This window comes from Vombatus ursinus, unplaced genomic scaffold, assembly GCF_900497805.2.
Source record: "Vombatus ursinus unplaced genomic scaffold, bare-nosed wombat genome assembly UNPS02009573.1, whole genome shotgun sequence".
Taxonomy (NCBI): domain Eukaryota; kingdom Metazoa; phylum Chordata; class Mammalia; order Diprotodontia; family Vombatidae; genus Vombatus; species Vombatus ursinus.
In genome coordinates, this window is record NW_020949351.1 from 11440307 (window position 1) to 11454536 (window position 14230).

General features: G+C 34.7%; 1 protein-coding gene across 1 annotated transcript in view; it reads left to right on the plus strand.

Moving 5' to 3' along the window:
• Window positions 1-14230, plus strand: part of DOK6 (docking protein 6) — a 622361-nt gene that overhangs the window by 253301 nt on the left and 354830 nt on the right. The window contains exon 3 of the mRNA XM_027852414.1: window positions 14095-14209. Coding sequence (XP_027708215.1) covers window positions 14095-14209 — 115 coding nt within the window. The remainder of the gene's footprint in view (window positions 1-14094; window positions 14210-14230) is intronic.

The following is a 14230-nucleotide window of genomic DNA, read 5'->3' on the forward strand; positions in this document are numbered from 1 at the left end:
GTTAAAGATCAAATAGTATGTTAAAATAATTTGATTTCATTATATTTAATAGTATAAATACTTATTTGTTTTCACTAAATGATATTATTAATCTTAACATCACTGTAAAATATTACTATTTTAGTGAATGCAATATGAATATATGTGTTTTATTAATTTAAAGGATTTTGGCTTAAAACATCCCCAGGTATACTATTTAATACTTGTGTGATATGTGATCTTGGCCTATGCAAAAGGAAAGTTGCCTCAGAATACTGATATGGATTTCATGGATGATAGATAGATGGACAGAGAGACAATATAAATGTGTTTACCCCAATGGTTAGATTGTGTCTTTCCATATATCTGGGCAGGTAGGTGGCACAGCAGATAGACAGCTGGGATTGGAGTCAAGACTCATCTTCATGAAGTTCAAATTCATTGTCAGACACTCACTAGCTGTGTGAGCCTGTGCAAGTCACTTAATCCTATTTGCCTCAGTTTCCTCATCTGTAAAATGAGCTGGAGAATGAAATGTAAAACCAAAGGGAGTCACAAGAGCTGGTCACACAGCCATCTATCTATCTATCATCTTTCTTCTATCTATCTTTCTAGGATTTATAGGCTTTTCTTTAACGATGGAAATTGTGGAAACTTAGAAATTGTTTGAAAACAGGAAACAGATTTCCTCCCTTCCTCTACCCAGGTTGATCAAGATCTTTGCTATAACTTATATTCTTAGCAAGTTGCTAGCCACCGATTAGGTGAGTCTTGCCCATGATTTCATAGTCACTATGTATCAGAGTTGGGTCGTGAACTCAGGTCTTCCTGACTTTGAGAGAGAGTGTTTTTGTGGAAGAGTGCATGAATACAGGCTTGAGAAATACACAAATTCATACATTTATACCACGTTTGTATCATCTTGATGTATCATAATCAGTATGTACTATTGTGTATTCATTTAATTAAATAGATATTGAAATAAAGCAGGCATGCCATCTACCAGACGCTAGCACAAAGTCAATAATTAATAGGACAAAAGACCCATGTGAGAAAAGTAAGTATATATACATATATATACATATGTATATATATATACATATATATATATTTAATGGCTACAGCTTTTAGACCACTTTTCTCAAATCACAACAGTGAGGCAAGTATTGAAACTATTGTGATGTGCATTTTGTGGTTGAGAAAGTAAAGCCCCTACATCAGGGTCTAAGATCAATTCTAACTTTCTCTACTAAAATAACAAGAATAAAAGGTCAGGGCATGTTTCAAGTATTGGTACCATAAGTGAACTCTCTTTTGAATCAATGAGAAATGGTGGAACTCAAAAAGTTCTAGCTTTAGGTTAAAATCTATTTGATTTTTTCTGGTTCAGTTCCTAAGAATGAATGAATCTGAGAGTTATAAGTCCTAGTTGCTAATAGTTAACTTCATTTTTTTATACCTGATAAATCATTGGAACACATATTCAAAGACTTTTTTTTTTAATTGGGTTATGAACAAAAAGTGAAGTCAGCTTTTCTTGGCTCATACCCCAAACACAAAGCATCCATTCTGAATTATGTAATAAGTAGATGTGAAAATTCAGGGTGCTATTTATTTTATAGCATGTGTAGAGTATCAAATTGAAGCTATTTAAGAAATTAGAAGTCAAAAATACATTCAAAATCTAATGATCCCAAAGAAAACCTACCATCCAATCACAATTTAGGAACTGGACATTCACAGTATAGTGAAAAGGATTGTCACATAGAGACAATTAAAACAGAAAAAAAAAACCTTACATTTATTACAGCTAGGGATTAAGCTTATTTATCTTTCTAAAGATTACTCCTCTTTGGTTACATTTTGTAAGAAAGAGAACAAATATAATTATATCATTGGTTAAATTGGACTTCTTTTCTCCAAGACTTTTTGTTCTCTATCTTTCCTTTGCTTCTCTCTCTCTCTCTCTCTCTCTCTCTCTCTCTCTCTCTCCTCATTAATTTCCATGGGTTTAATTTCTTGTGCATGGGTTTAACTTTTTGTAGATAATTTGAATTCGAGATCATTTGCTCCAGCCTCAGTCTTCCTCCCCTCCTCCAGCTTCAGTTCACACCTCATCAACTACTTATTACACATTCCAAATAGGGTTTCCCAGAGACATTTCAACCTCCAAATATCCAAAACATAACTCACTATCTCTCCCACCTCATATACCCAAAATTCAACTTACTTCCAAACTTTCCTGTTTCTGTCAAAAGCCATTTTTCGTTTCTTCCAAATTCATGACTTTGTATTATCAAGACTACTAACTCTTCCTCAACCAACAGATTCAATAAGTTCTCCAATTTTGTCATTTCAAGCTCTACAATAGCTATCATATGCATTTTCTTCTCCCCATTCACACAAACCACCTTACTTCAGGCCCTCATCAACTCTTACCTGTACTATTACAATAGTTTACTATTTAGTTTTCCTATCTTAAGTCCTACCACTCCATTCCAACCTTCACAAGGCTAATAAGCATAGATCTGACTATGTTTTTCTCCTGTTCAATATCTTTTATTGATTTTCTGTTGCTTATAGGATGAAAAATAAATTCTTCTATTTAAGTTTTAAAGCCCCTCACAATATAGGTACAACCTATCTCGCTAGCTTCATCCATCATATATTGCTCTCTTACTCGTTCTCAATGATACAGTCAAAGCCAGTCATTACCTGTAGCATTCTATCTCTTACGTCCATGATTATGCGTTGATTTTTCTCCATGCCTGAAATGCACTCCCTCTCCACTTCTATATTATAAAATCCTTCTCTTCCTTCAATATGCTACTCATACAGTATTTAAATATATTCATGACTTCCCCATTAGAATGTTAGCTCCTCAAAAATAGGAATTTGTTTCATTCATTCTTGGTATTTGTATTCCTAGCAAATAATACAGTGTCTGACACATAGTTGGTGCTTAATAAATGCATGATAAGTGGTTGATTTTGACTTTATTCCTTTTAAATATATGCACAAATGTCTTTCAAAATGACTAAACATGGAATAGGTCACAGACAAAGAAGTAGGCATTTGCTCTATATACTAAAACAAAGCAGTCACTAAATATAGAAAGCGCCAAATGTTTTAGTATAGTTTTAAGGGCTATATACCTTAAAACTACACGAAAACTTTTGGCACAACCTATACATATCTATGAAGTCTCTGATATGCATTACAATTTAATCATTTACATTTTACAAAATACTCTGTACTAGCCTCAGGCTACAAAAGAGGAAATGGAGGAAAATGAGACCAGAGTATGTTTCAATGATTCAACATAAATAATGGGGCTCATAGGAAATTAACTCTTTATTCAGCATGTTATTTTAAATAACTACCTGCTCTTTTGGAAAATATAATTCATCTATCTACTCATATTTGGGGAAAGCTCCATTTCACAGTTATGGATGGCTAATAATTCCTAAACTGGTGTTTAATCTTCAAGTGATGATAGGGAAAATTATTTCCATACCTTATATCCCTGACCTAAGAGATTTTTAAAATTAATTTATTTTGATTTATCAGCAGTCACCTCCATAAGCTTTTGAGTTTTAAATTTTTCTCCCCCCTCTTCCTCACCTCCCTCCCCAAGACGGCATGCAATCTGATATAGGCTATACATATACATTCCTATTAAACATATTTTCACATTAGTGATGTTGTAAAAATAAGATCCAATAGGAGGAACCACAAGAAAAAGGAAACAAAACACAACAGAAGAAAAAAATAGCAAATAATATGCTTCGATTTGCATTCAAACTCCATAGTTCTTTCTTTGGACGTGGACAGCATTTTCCACCATGGGGCCTTTGAAGATGTCTTAGATCTTTGTATTGCTGAGAAGGGTTAAGTCTATCAATATTAGTCATTGCACAACATGGCTATTACTGTGTACAACATTCTCCTGGTTCTGCTCTCTTCACTCAGCATCAGACTATACAACTGTTTTGAGGTTTTTCTGAAGTCTGCCTGCTCATCATTTCTTATAGCACAACAGTATTCCATTACATTCATATACCACAACTTGTTCAGTCATTCCATTCCTCAATTGATGAGCATCCTCTCAATTTCCAATTCTTTGCCACCATGAAAAGAGCTGCTATAAATATTTTTGGGCATGTGGGTCTTTCTCCCATTTTTATGATCTCTTTGGGATACAGCCCTAGAAGTGCTATTGCTGGGTCAAAGGGTATGCATGTCTTTACAGCCCTTTGGGCATAGTTCCAAATTATTCTCCAAAATGGTTGTATCATTTCACACCTCCACCAACAATGCATTAGTGTTCCAATTTTCCCACATCTTCTCCAACATTTATCATTTTCCTGTTTTGTCATATTGGCCAATCTGATAGACTGTTAGATCTGATAGATCTGATAGAGTTGTTTTGATTTGCATTTCTCTAATCAATAGTGATTTGGAGCATTTTTTCATATGATTATAGATGGCTTTAATTTCTTCATCTGAGAACTGCCTGATCATATGCTCTGACCATTTATCAACTGGGGAATGACTTTTATTCTTATAAATTTGACTTAATTCTCTATATATTTTAAAAATGAGGCCCTTATCAGAGAGATTGGTTGTAAAAATTCTCAATTTTCTACTTTCCTTCTAATCTTGGTTTCATTGGCTTTGTTTGTACAAAAACTTTTTAATTTAATGTAATCAAAGTTATCCATTTTGCTTTTCGTAATGTTCTCTATCTCCTGTTTGGTCATGAATTCTTCTGTTTTCCATAGATCTGATAGGTAATCTATTTCTCGTTCAGTTGTTTTACCAATGAGGTATTTTATGTTTTCATCTATTTTTTTCATTCTTTTGTTTCTGTTTGACTTATTCTTGTTCTCTCATAGTCATTAGCTTCCATTTGCTCAATTCTAATTTTTAACAAATTTTTTTTTCTTCTGTTAGATTTTGTACCTCCTTCCCTATTTGGCCAATGGTATTTTTTAGGGATTTGTTTTCTACCATTCATTTTTGTCCTTCTTTTTCCAAGCTATTGACTCTCTTGCATACCTCTCATTTCTTTTTCCGTTTTTCCTTCTGCCTCTCTCATTTGACTTTTAAATCCTTCTTGAACTCTTCTAAGAAGGCCTTTTGGGCTTCAGACCAGTTCATATTCCCTTTCAAGGTTCCAGGTGTGGGTTTATTGACAATGTTGTCCTCTTCAGAATTTTTCCCTTGATCTTCACTCATCCTGTAATATGAATCTATCATGTGTTTCTTTTTGCTCATGGTGTTTGCTTATTTCCTGGCCTTTAAAGAGATTGAGCACTGTCCTGGTCACTGGCTTTGTTTGCTGAGGCCTCAACCGCTGGCAGTTGGAGGCTGCAGGGTTCTGGCAACTTACCTGGTGTTGGGCTGGAATCAGCAACACTGGAACTCTTAGGGGTAAGATTGGGTAGTGTGGCTCTTGGAGATTTCCTGCTCCCCCAGGCCTCTCCTTCTTTTTGCTTTCTTCAGCTCCTTTCAGATGAATGTTGCGGGGTGTTTATCTGCCTGTGGCCTCTTGGAGAGTTGCTTCCCTTAGTTTTGCTAAGGCGCTGGGAGACACGGTTGCTGTAGAATGCCAAAGCACCAGATGGTTTTGCGCTGGTTTCCACCTTTTCCCCCACCCTCATTGAGGCACTCTGGGGTTCAGGTGTTGTTGTTTGCCTGCTCCTCCAACTGGGTTTCAGGATCTCCTCCTGGTATGCTAGGTGGGGCTTTCCACTATCTTGCTGGGATGCCTCCTGTTCTGTACTGCTTCCCTTCCCCCAGGGCAAGAGGGGCCTTTCCCATTAATCCCTCAAGCTACCTGGGCTATCAGACTGCTGCACCCCATATTTCTTCTGGTTCAGTTATTCCAGGGATTTTCCTAGGGTGATATTTTCTGGGCTTTTAGAGGTTAATACAAGAGGAAAAGAGTGTCTTACTTCCTAATCCGCCATTTTGGCTCTTAGAAGCAGAAAGTCCTAAGAGATTTTGAAAGAGAACTTTATATAGTTTATGGAGTATAGCCTTGTTACTCTTAAAATTTTTAATCTGATCTTTCTTCTTCAACACCTTAGAAAAAATATTACTCATATTGATAAAAATGACTGAATGATGATTTAATACTCTTATCTATCATGAATTATAGTTTATTGAAATATGTCTGAGTTGTATTCTTGGCTGACAATCACTTTTAATAATTTTATTTGGTGATAAGTAATGACTGTTGTGAATTAATGTATTTATAGTCTCATCTCTTCTGTGACCATGGCAAAATCATTTAGTCTCTTTGTGTCTTATTTCTATACCTTTAAGTGATGCTCTATAAAGGGGATATCTTAGTATAAATGTAGTATGTATGTCTATAAAATGTTCTATAAAGGAAATAACAGTATAAATGTGGTGTGTATAAGAATGTTTTAAACTTCTCTTGAAGCAAAGTGTTATAGAAATTTAAAATGGTATTTTGTATGAAAAATTATATGGTTTCATAGTTGGAAGGGCTTTGGAAATCCTCTAGGCAAATTATTTTATTCACAGGTAAAAGGTTTTGCCCAAAATCACATAGGTAATAAATTAAAGCAAAGAGATTTTAATTTGGGTCTTATGAATACAAATCTAGTGCTATCACACCATGTTGCAGGATCTAGGTATGTTTAGTTTCTAAAAGAGTATACATGGCAAGTCTCCCTATGTATTAGAAGAGTTGCTACTATTATAAGAAATGACAAAATTGAAAGTATCAGAGGACACTGAAAAGATCACTAAAAACTGAAGTGGAGTGAAATGAGAACTAGGAAAAACAATTTTTATAGAGAACTAATAAATAATAGAAGAAATACTAAAAGACTTTTGTATTGAGCAATGTAATGATAAAGCATGAGTCTAGAGAAATAAAGATGAAATATGTCACCTACCCTCCTTCCAAGAAAGTGATAGGTTTAAAATGCAGAATGAGGCATACATTTTTGGACATGGTCAACACAGAGATTTGTTTTCCTGGACTATGCATATATTTGTTATGAGGGTTTCATTTTTTTTATTGTTGAATGAATGACAGAGAGGAAAAACAATAAATTTTTAGGAAATAAGCATGTACATATATATATATATACATACTTTTTAAAATAAAAAAATGGGGGGGATTGGGACTAAAATTCCAGAGAACAAAATAAAAAGTTGACATAACCAATGATGGATGTTACATTAAGCATATTTTTACTTGCTCAGAGAAAGACTTCCTAACAGTTTCCTAAACCTAGAATGGACTCCTTTGTAAGCTGTAGAGATTTCATTCATTAAAATGTTGAATCAAAAATTGCATAGTAGTGTTAGGGATGTTTTAAAGGGGATGTATGCATTGGATTAGGGGTTGAAATAGAAGGCTTCTGAGATATCTTCCAACTCTCAGATTCTTTGTTTCTGCATGGTGCCATGGAGTGCTTGGAGCTTGGTCAGACATAGAAGACACCAAGGTTCATCCACTGCATCCTGGGCCATTGCCAGTTATCTTGACTTTTGTTTTGCCACTAGACTTTGATGACTTTGGAAGAGAGTGAAGCTGATGATTTTGTGCAAGTCTGCTTCATTTAAATGCAGTTCACTGGCAAATCAAGACATCACTCCCATTATGGCATTGTTCCTCTTCAAAAATTAAGGATGAATAACATATTTTAATAAACCTTTCATTTTGAATTATTTTCTAGTAATGAAAAAGTGAAGATACATTTATGACAATACATTCTCATTTTCTCATTCCTTGCCAAGAAAGGGCACACATTTTTGAGAAAAAGAAAGAAAGAAAAAGGAGGAGGAGGCAGCTATGGTATCTCAATACAGCTAATATGCCAACATAGAAAATAATTCCAGTAAATTTGTTGTGAAGTGCACTTAACAAAAAAGCTAGGAAGTCACAGATGAAACATACCCTCTCTCACTTAAATAAGTTTCTGTCAACTACATGTCTAACCTACAAAACATCACTCTAAATGTTGAACAAATCTATCTGATTCCTGTCATACTTACCTAGGAAGTGTCTTAATATACAGTTTTACCCTTGAATACCCAAATTGTACCTGAGAATATTAAAAATGATTCCACATTATCACAGTGCTTTTTAGTTGACAAAATGTTTTTCTCACACTGTAATATGTTTTATCTCTATTTTATAAAAAAGGAAACTGATGCTCAGAGAGCTTTAGTGATTTATCCAGAGTCATGAAACTAGAACGTAAATATTGCATCCAAGATCCCCAACAAGATGATTTGTATGACTCTTTGTAGCACGGCCAAAACGTAGAAGTTTCTAAAGTATTTGTTTAATTTTAATTATTTATTTGTTTTTAACATTTGTTTTTAAATTTTTGAGTTCTAAATGCTCTCTTCCTTTCACCCTTCACTCACCCATTTAGAAGCCAAGCAATATTACATCAATTACACATGTGGAATCATGCAAAACATTTTCATATTACCCATGTTGGAAAAAAAAACAAGAAAAATAAAGTGGAAAAGTATGCTTCAATTTTCACTCAGCGTTCACCAGTTCTCTCTCTGGAGGTGGCTAGCATTTCTCATCATAGGTCCCTGGAATTGCTGATCATTGTCTTGAACAGAGTAACTAAGTCTTTCACAGTTGATCATCATTACAATATTGCTATTACTGTGTACAATGTCTTGCTGGTTTTGCTCACTTCATAAAATATATATTTAATGAGAAAAATAGGCCTGCAGCTGTCCTTGCCTTTCCCTTAATGATTTAATAAAAATGCATGAGGGTCAGCCCAATTCAGTATCCTTTAAGAGATAGGAAATTCATTGCAGTGAAGAATAATTTAATACTATTTATTATCTGATACTGATCAGACATGTAGGGAACAATGTTTAATATAATGGAATTATTCTCACCTTGAGATTTTAAAATGATCTCTAGTATTAATTCCTCAAAAAAGAATATTGTTTTTAATTTTTACTGATTTTTTTTGTTTTTACATCACCTTTCCTCCCCAATATATCCTTTCCCTCTCTCTTCTTTCCCTTCTTGCTCTTTATAGCAAAAAATTAAAAGGAAGAGAAAAAAAATCAACATTGCTAATGAATATCTCAACCATGTATGGCATTATATGTGGTTAAAAAAAATGACTTTTTAAAAATGATTAGCCTGAAATTTTCCCAGTAAGAGGGATTGAGGGGACCAATGATGAAGCCAGCCACCTGTCCAAGCTTATGTTTTCTTCACTTTTGCGCCAAGCCTTTCTGTCAGTTAGTCAACTCAATCAGGCTGTCTCATTACAAATTCCAAACCTAAAATGGCAGAGACACCTGGTATGATTCTTCCTCTTTTTAAGTTATTTATGGGTAGTAGCATTGTAACATATATTGCCACAACAAAAAATAAAACTAAAACCTTGCTTTGAAGTTATTCTCAAAATTATTACTATCTTCCATTCTTCACACCATCTAATTTGTTTTATTAATCATTCTAATTTAAAGGAATGTTTCCTGAATACTGTTTTTCTCTGTCTGTGCAATTACTTCCAATGTCCATCCCCTACTCATTCCTCAATTTCTCTCCAAATTTCCATGGCCCATTCTTATAAATCTTCAGTGCAGCAGTCAAAATTATATTTTCTACCTTTCACCTTGACTATAAAAGACACTTCTTAAGGACTTTATGTTGCTTTCTAACAGATTATAATATAAACCAAAATCCTTACCTTCCACTTCAAAGTTGTTCATCAATGTATCCTGGACAACATTTACCCTCTTTCTCTGTCTGTTTCCAATAAGAATCGATGTGATCAGACATCTGCCCATGGAGAAAGTACTTCTGTTACTGATGCTGAGGAAGCCTGCTCAGAAACCATCAAATGCCCTTTGGTCCTAAAGGTGCTGACCAAACATAGCACAGCTAAATTAAGGATAGCATTGAACTGATATAGTTAGAAATACAATGAGAACACTAGGCAGCTGTTCACTATGTGAACAGCTATTGTCAAGACATTCCTGCCTCATAAGACAGAAGACTTCTTCGAGTTTCATTGTCATTAGCAACACGATTTGATTCAGTTCCTGAAGTTGCTCTTTATACTTTCTGAACACTCCCTTGGGATATACAGAATGCCTTTTTTTTTCTTTTGTTTTGTTCATACTACTGCTTTTCCCTACCTTTCTAGCCCTTTATGCCCCAGCTTGACAACGTTGTCTGGGTAACTTGCACTGGCACTACTGGTCAGATGATAACAACAGACACTGCCCTTAGCCTTTTTCTACTAAAAGTTCCTCACTATTTCTTCATCTCATTCCATTCATTGAGCTAATACTTCTCCCACATCCCACATTCCACATTCTTATTGAAAGTGTCTCCTTGGGGCAGCTAGGTGGTACAGTGGAAAGAGTATCAGCCCTGGAGTCAAGAGGACCTGAGTTCAAATTTGACCTCAGACACATAACACTCACTAGCTGTGTGACTCTAGGCAAGTCACTTAACCCCAATTGCCTCACAAAAAAAGGGTCTCCTTATCCAAGTTTTCTAAAGTTTCTCCGTCTTTTACCCCTGCATCTTAAATTCTACTACCTCTTAAAACCCTTCCCTAATTGGATAATTTTAATTACCCTTGATATGCATATCTTTACTTTCTGCTCCATTAAGTGAACTTGCCAATATCCTTATCAAAATATAACTTACTAATTGTATATTCCTCTATATCTCTAACTGTGACATTATTATTTTCCTTCAATTGTAAAATCCTGGTATATGGTAGCATAAAAAAGATGCTTAAAAAAGGTGGAAGACTGATTAACTTCTCAACATCTTTGTAAACAACCTAGAGAGGTGTGGGTAGGAAGGTTCTACATTCAGTTGATTCAAAGCTGTTTGAATAATTAGATGTAAGGAATAGTGATTATGAATTGATATCAGCCTAGATGGATATGCTGAGTGGAGTGATTCAGAGTTCTCTCTCTGCCCTATTATAGTCAACATTTTTAATAATAGAGGTTGGTGAGTGTTGTGTGTTGCCCAAATAGGTTATGAATATATTCATAAGACTTTCCAGAGATGATTTTCAGGGAGGTCTTAATAGATATTTCTAGAGTTTCCTTTATCTACCCTTCTTGAAGAGAGGTTTTGATTCCTGACTGGAAAGAAGGTAGGAGGTTGGAGCCAGAGGCTGGCCACTCTGTTCTCCTTATAAATAGGGAATACCAGAATAGATTATATATCTACTATCCAAAAATATTATTTCTAGGAGAAATAATTTTGGGATTCAAGCTGAGCCTCTGATCACTGTCCCTTAATGGGGAAGTGCCCCCAAGATGTATATTCAAGGGTTGACTCCAATGAAATGAAATAATTTATTGTGTCACGTAGCAAACAGAAATCAGAGAAGGTACAGAGATGAGAATGTATTGGGGAATGTACAGAGTAAATGAGCTGTGTCTCTCATTAGGAACAAAATATCTTAGCTCAACACACAGTGACACAGACAGACAGACAGAAAGACAGCCAGATACACAGAGACATAAAAAGATCTCACCCAAATCTCACTGCAGGGAAAATTCCCCAAAGTCTCTAGTGAAGTAAGATGGGGATAAGGGCATGATTGAGGTTCCAGCTCTTCTACATATTGGCTTCTTCCAAGAGTCTTTGTTTCCTTCAGTAACCTAAAGAGAATTTAAAACCACATGTCTTCATTCTAAAAGTTGGAATCCAGCAGACCAGAATCTCTCTCTTCTCTCAGGCTTTCACTAACCACATTCCCCCATAGAACATTCAGTAATCAATCACTTTCTACCACTGAGGAGAGTCATATGGAAATAGACTTTGAACCACAGATTGCATAATCAATAATTGCAAAAAGTTATAAATGTCTTGATTATCAAATATCTTAATGACACAAAAGTAAGAAGAATAGTTATCATGTTGGAATGGCAGAATCTCTATCCCAAAATGTCTCAACTAGCTAGCATAATAAACTAAATCTTCTTCAATGAAATTTAATAAGGACTAAATATACATCCTCCATCGAGTTTTTTTTGAGAAATCAACTACAAATACAGAAAGCAAGAAGATATGGTAAGGCTCTAGGTTATATGAAAAAATCTGGTGATTTTAGTGAACTACAAGCTGAATATTAATCAATGGTGTGATTTGGATGCAAAGAAAAAGTGGTATAATCTTGTGTTATATTAGCATAAACATACTAATCAGAAGGAAAGCACATATAGGTTTGTTCTGTTCTGCATGATTAGGCCACAAACCACATTTTGGTGCACTGCATTTTTGGAAGAAGACTGGCAAAATGAAATATATCTAGAAAAGGCCAACCAGTATAGTAAAGCAACAATAAATTATACCATACAACAATCAGATGCAGGAACTAGGGGTCTTTAACCTGGAGAATAGAAGATTGAGGGGAGAAAAGATTGTTATCTTCAAGTGTATGAAGACCTATCATGTTGATGAGAAATTAAGCACTTACTGCTTTTTTTCCCAGAAGGAAAAACTGGTAATAATAGATGGGATTTGTTAACAGGTAGATCTCAGCTTCAAACAAGGAAAAACTTTAGAGGTATCCAAAGCTTTAACAGTCTACCATGAAATAGTGAATGAATCCTTTAGCACTGAAATTCTTAAAGCAGAGGCTGGGGGATGATTCTTCATATTGTAATAGGAATTTTTGCCTATTGTAGGATTGGTCTAGATCAACTCTAAGTCTCTTAAAACTGTAACTATTGATTCTCTGATATAATGTTGCTCAAAGAGTTGTTCAATAAATGCTTATAAGGATGATAGTATTTTTACTATTAACTCTTTAACTTTTGTTGCAGATATATTAGCAAGACATATTGGTAAAGCTATATATGATTAGCAATTATTCAGTGGTTTTAAGTTCTTTGACTAATTAATTTATATTGCTTATAAGAATTTTCCAATTAAGTTCAATAATTATTCTATTATTACTGGACTATAAACTTCAAAAGAACAGAAACTATGTCTCATCTAAACTTAATATCTACCTTTAGTGTCAAACACAGTGCTTTGCACTTAGTAGAGGTTTAAAGAATGTGTATTGCATTTAATTGAAATTCATGGAACGAAGGGAAAAAAATCTATTAATCAATGAATATATTTGCTAAATATATATCTAAAGAAAAGAATAAAACTTAATAAGTAGTGAATAAGAATTCTCTTCATGTAATATATATTTATAGATTTGTTTTCACTTGTCTCCTCTCAAATGAAAGATTAAAAATTAAACTTTAAGTAAAGCAGCAGAGGGCTTGAAAGGGGATCCAGGTCATTCCCTTCATCTCAGGAGCCATTGTGGCACAAGTGGCAAGTGACAGGGGGCACTGTACCCACTGGCCATGGACATTTGCAGAATATACATGCCCAACAGCTAGAGAGCTAATGAGATATAGGGGTGGGAATATAGTTGCCCAGCAACACAATTTGCTCTGAGATAAGGTGGTCTCTCACCTAGCCTATGATAGATGTAGTGCTAACCCCTGAACAACAAGGAGGTTGAGTGCAGAACCTCCAAGCTACTTCCTTAAGAGAAAGTTGTAGTACCCTAGGGATGACACATCCCATGAGGAGAAAGATGAAAACCAGATATTTTCTACGTATATGTCACATAGTACCAAAAGAAATTTAGTATGCATTATAATATCAATAGGGTTTTAATTTGCTGGTAGCAAGAACTTACTGCAGTTAAAGGTTATAAGCAAAGATGTATTAACTGAGAAGTTTGTAAAATCTCCTCTAGATATGTTTGTTTCATTTTTTTCTCTTTTCTTTTAATCACAAAGCTGTTTGTTATTCCTTATGTAAAGCTGCAAGGAGCCAGGAGGGTCAATTATATGACTGTTCAAGTTTATTCAAAAGTCTTGAAAAATAGGAAATCTTAAGGCCAAAGGCATGTTAACATTGAGGGAAATCTAAGGGTTAAAAATTAATGAAATGACAACAAAAACTAAATACAAGCATCCTTTAGAAGTGATTAAAAAGTGAAAATGGAATATTTTGGTTACATATTATTCATTAAAAATTTATATTATCTCCTTGGTTTAAAATATATGTTTCTTTCTTTCAAGGTAACTGAACTGCACAACATCAAAAACATAACCAGACTGCCTCGAGAGACCAAGAAGCATGCAGTGGCAATTATCTTTCACGATGAGACGTCAAAGACATTTGCCTGTGAGTCAGGTAAGCAATTACTGCCATTTT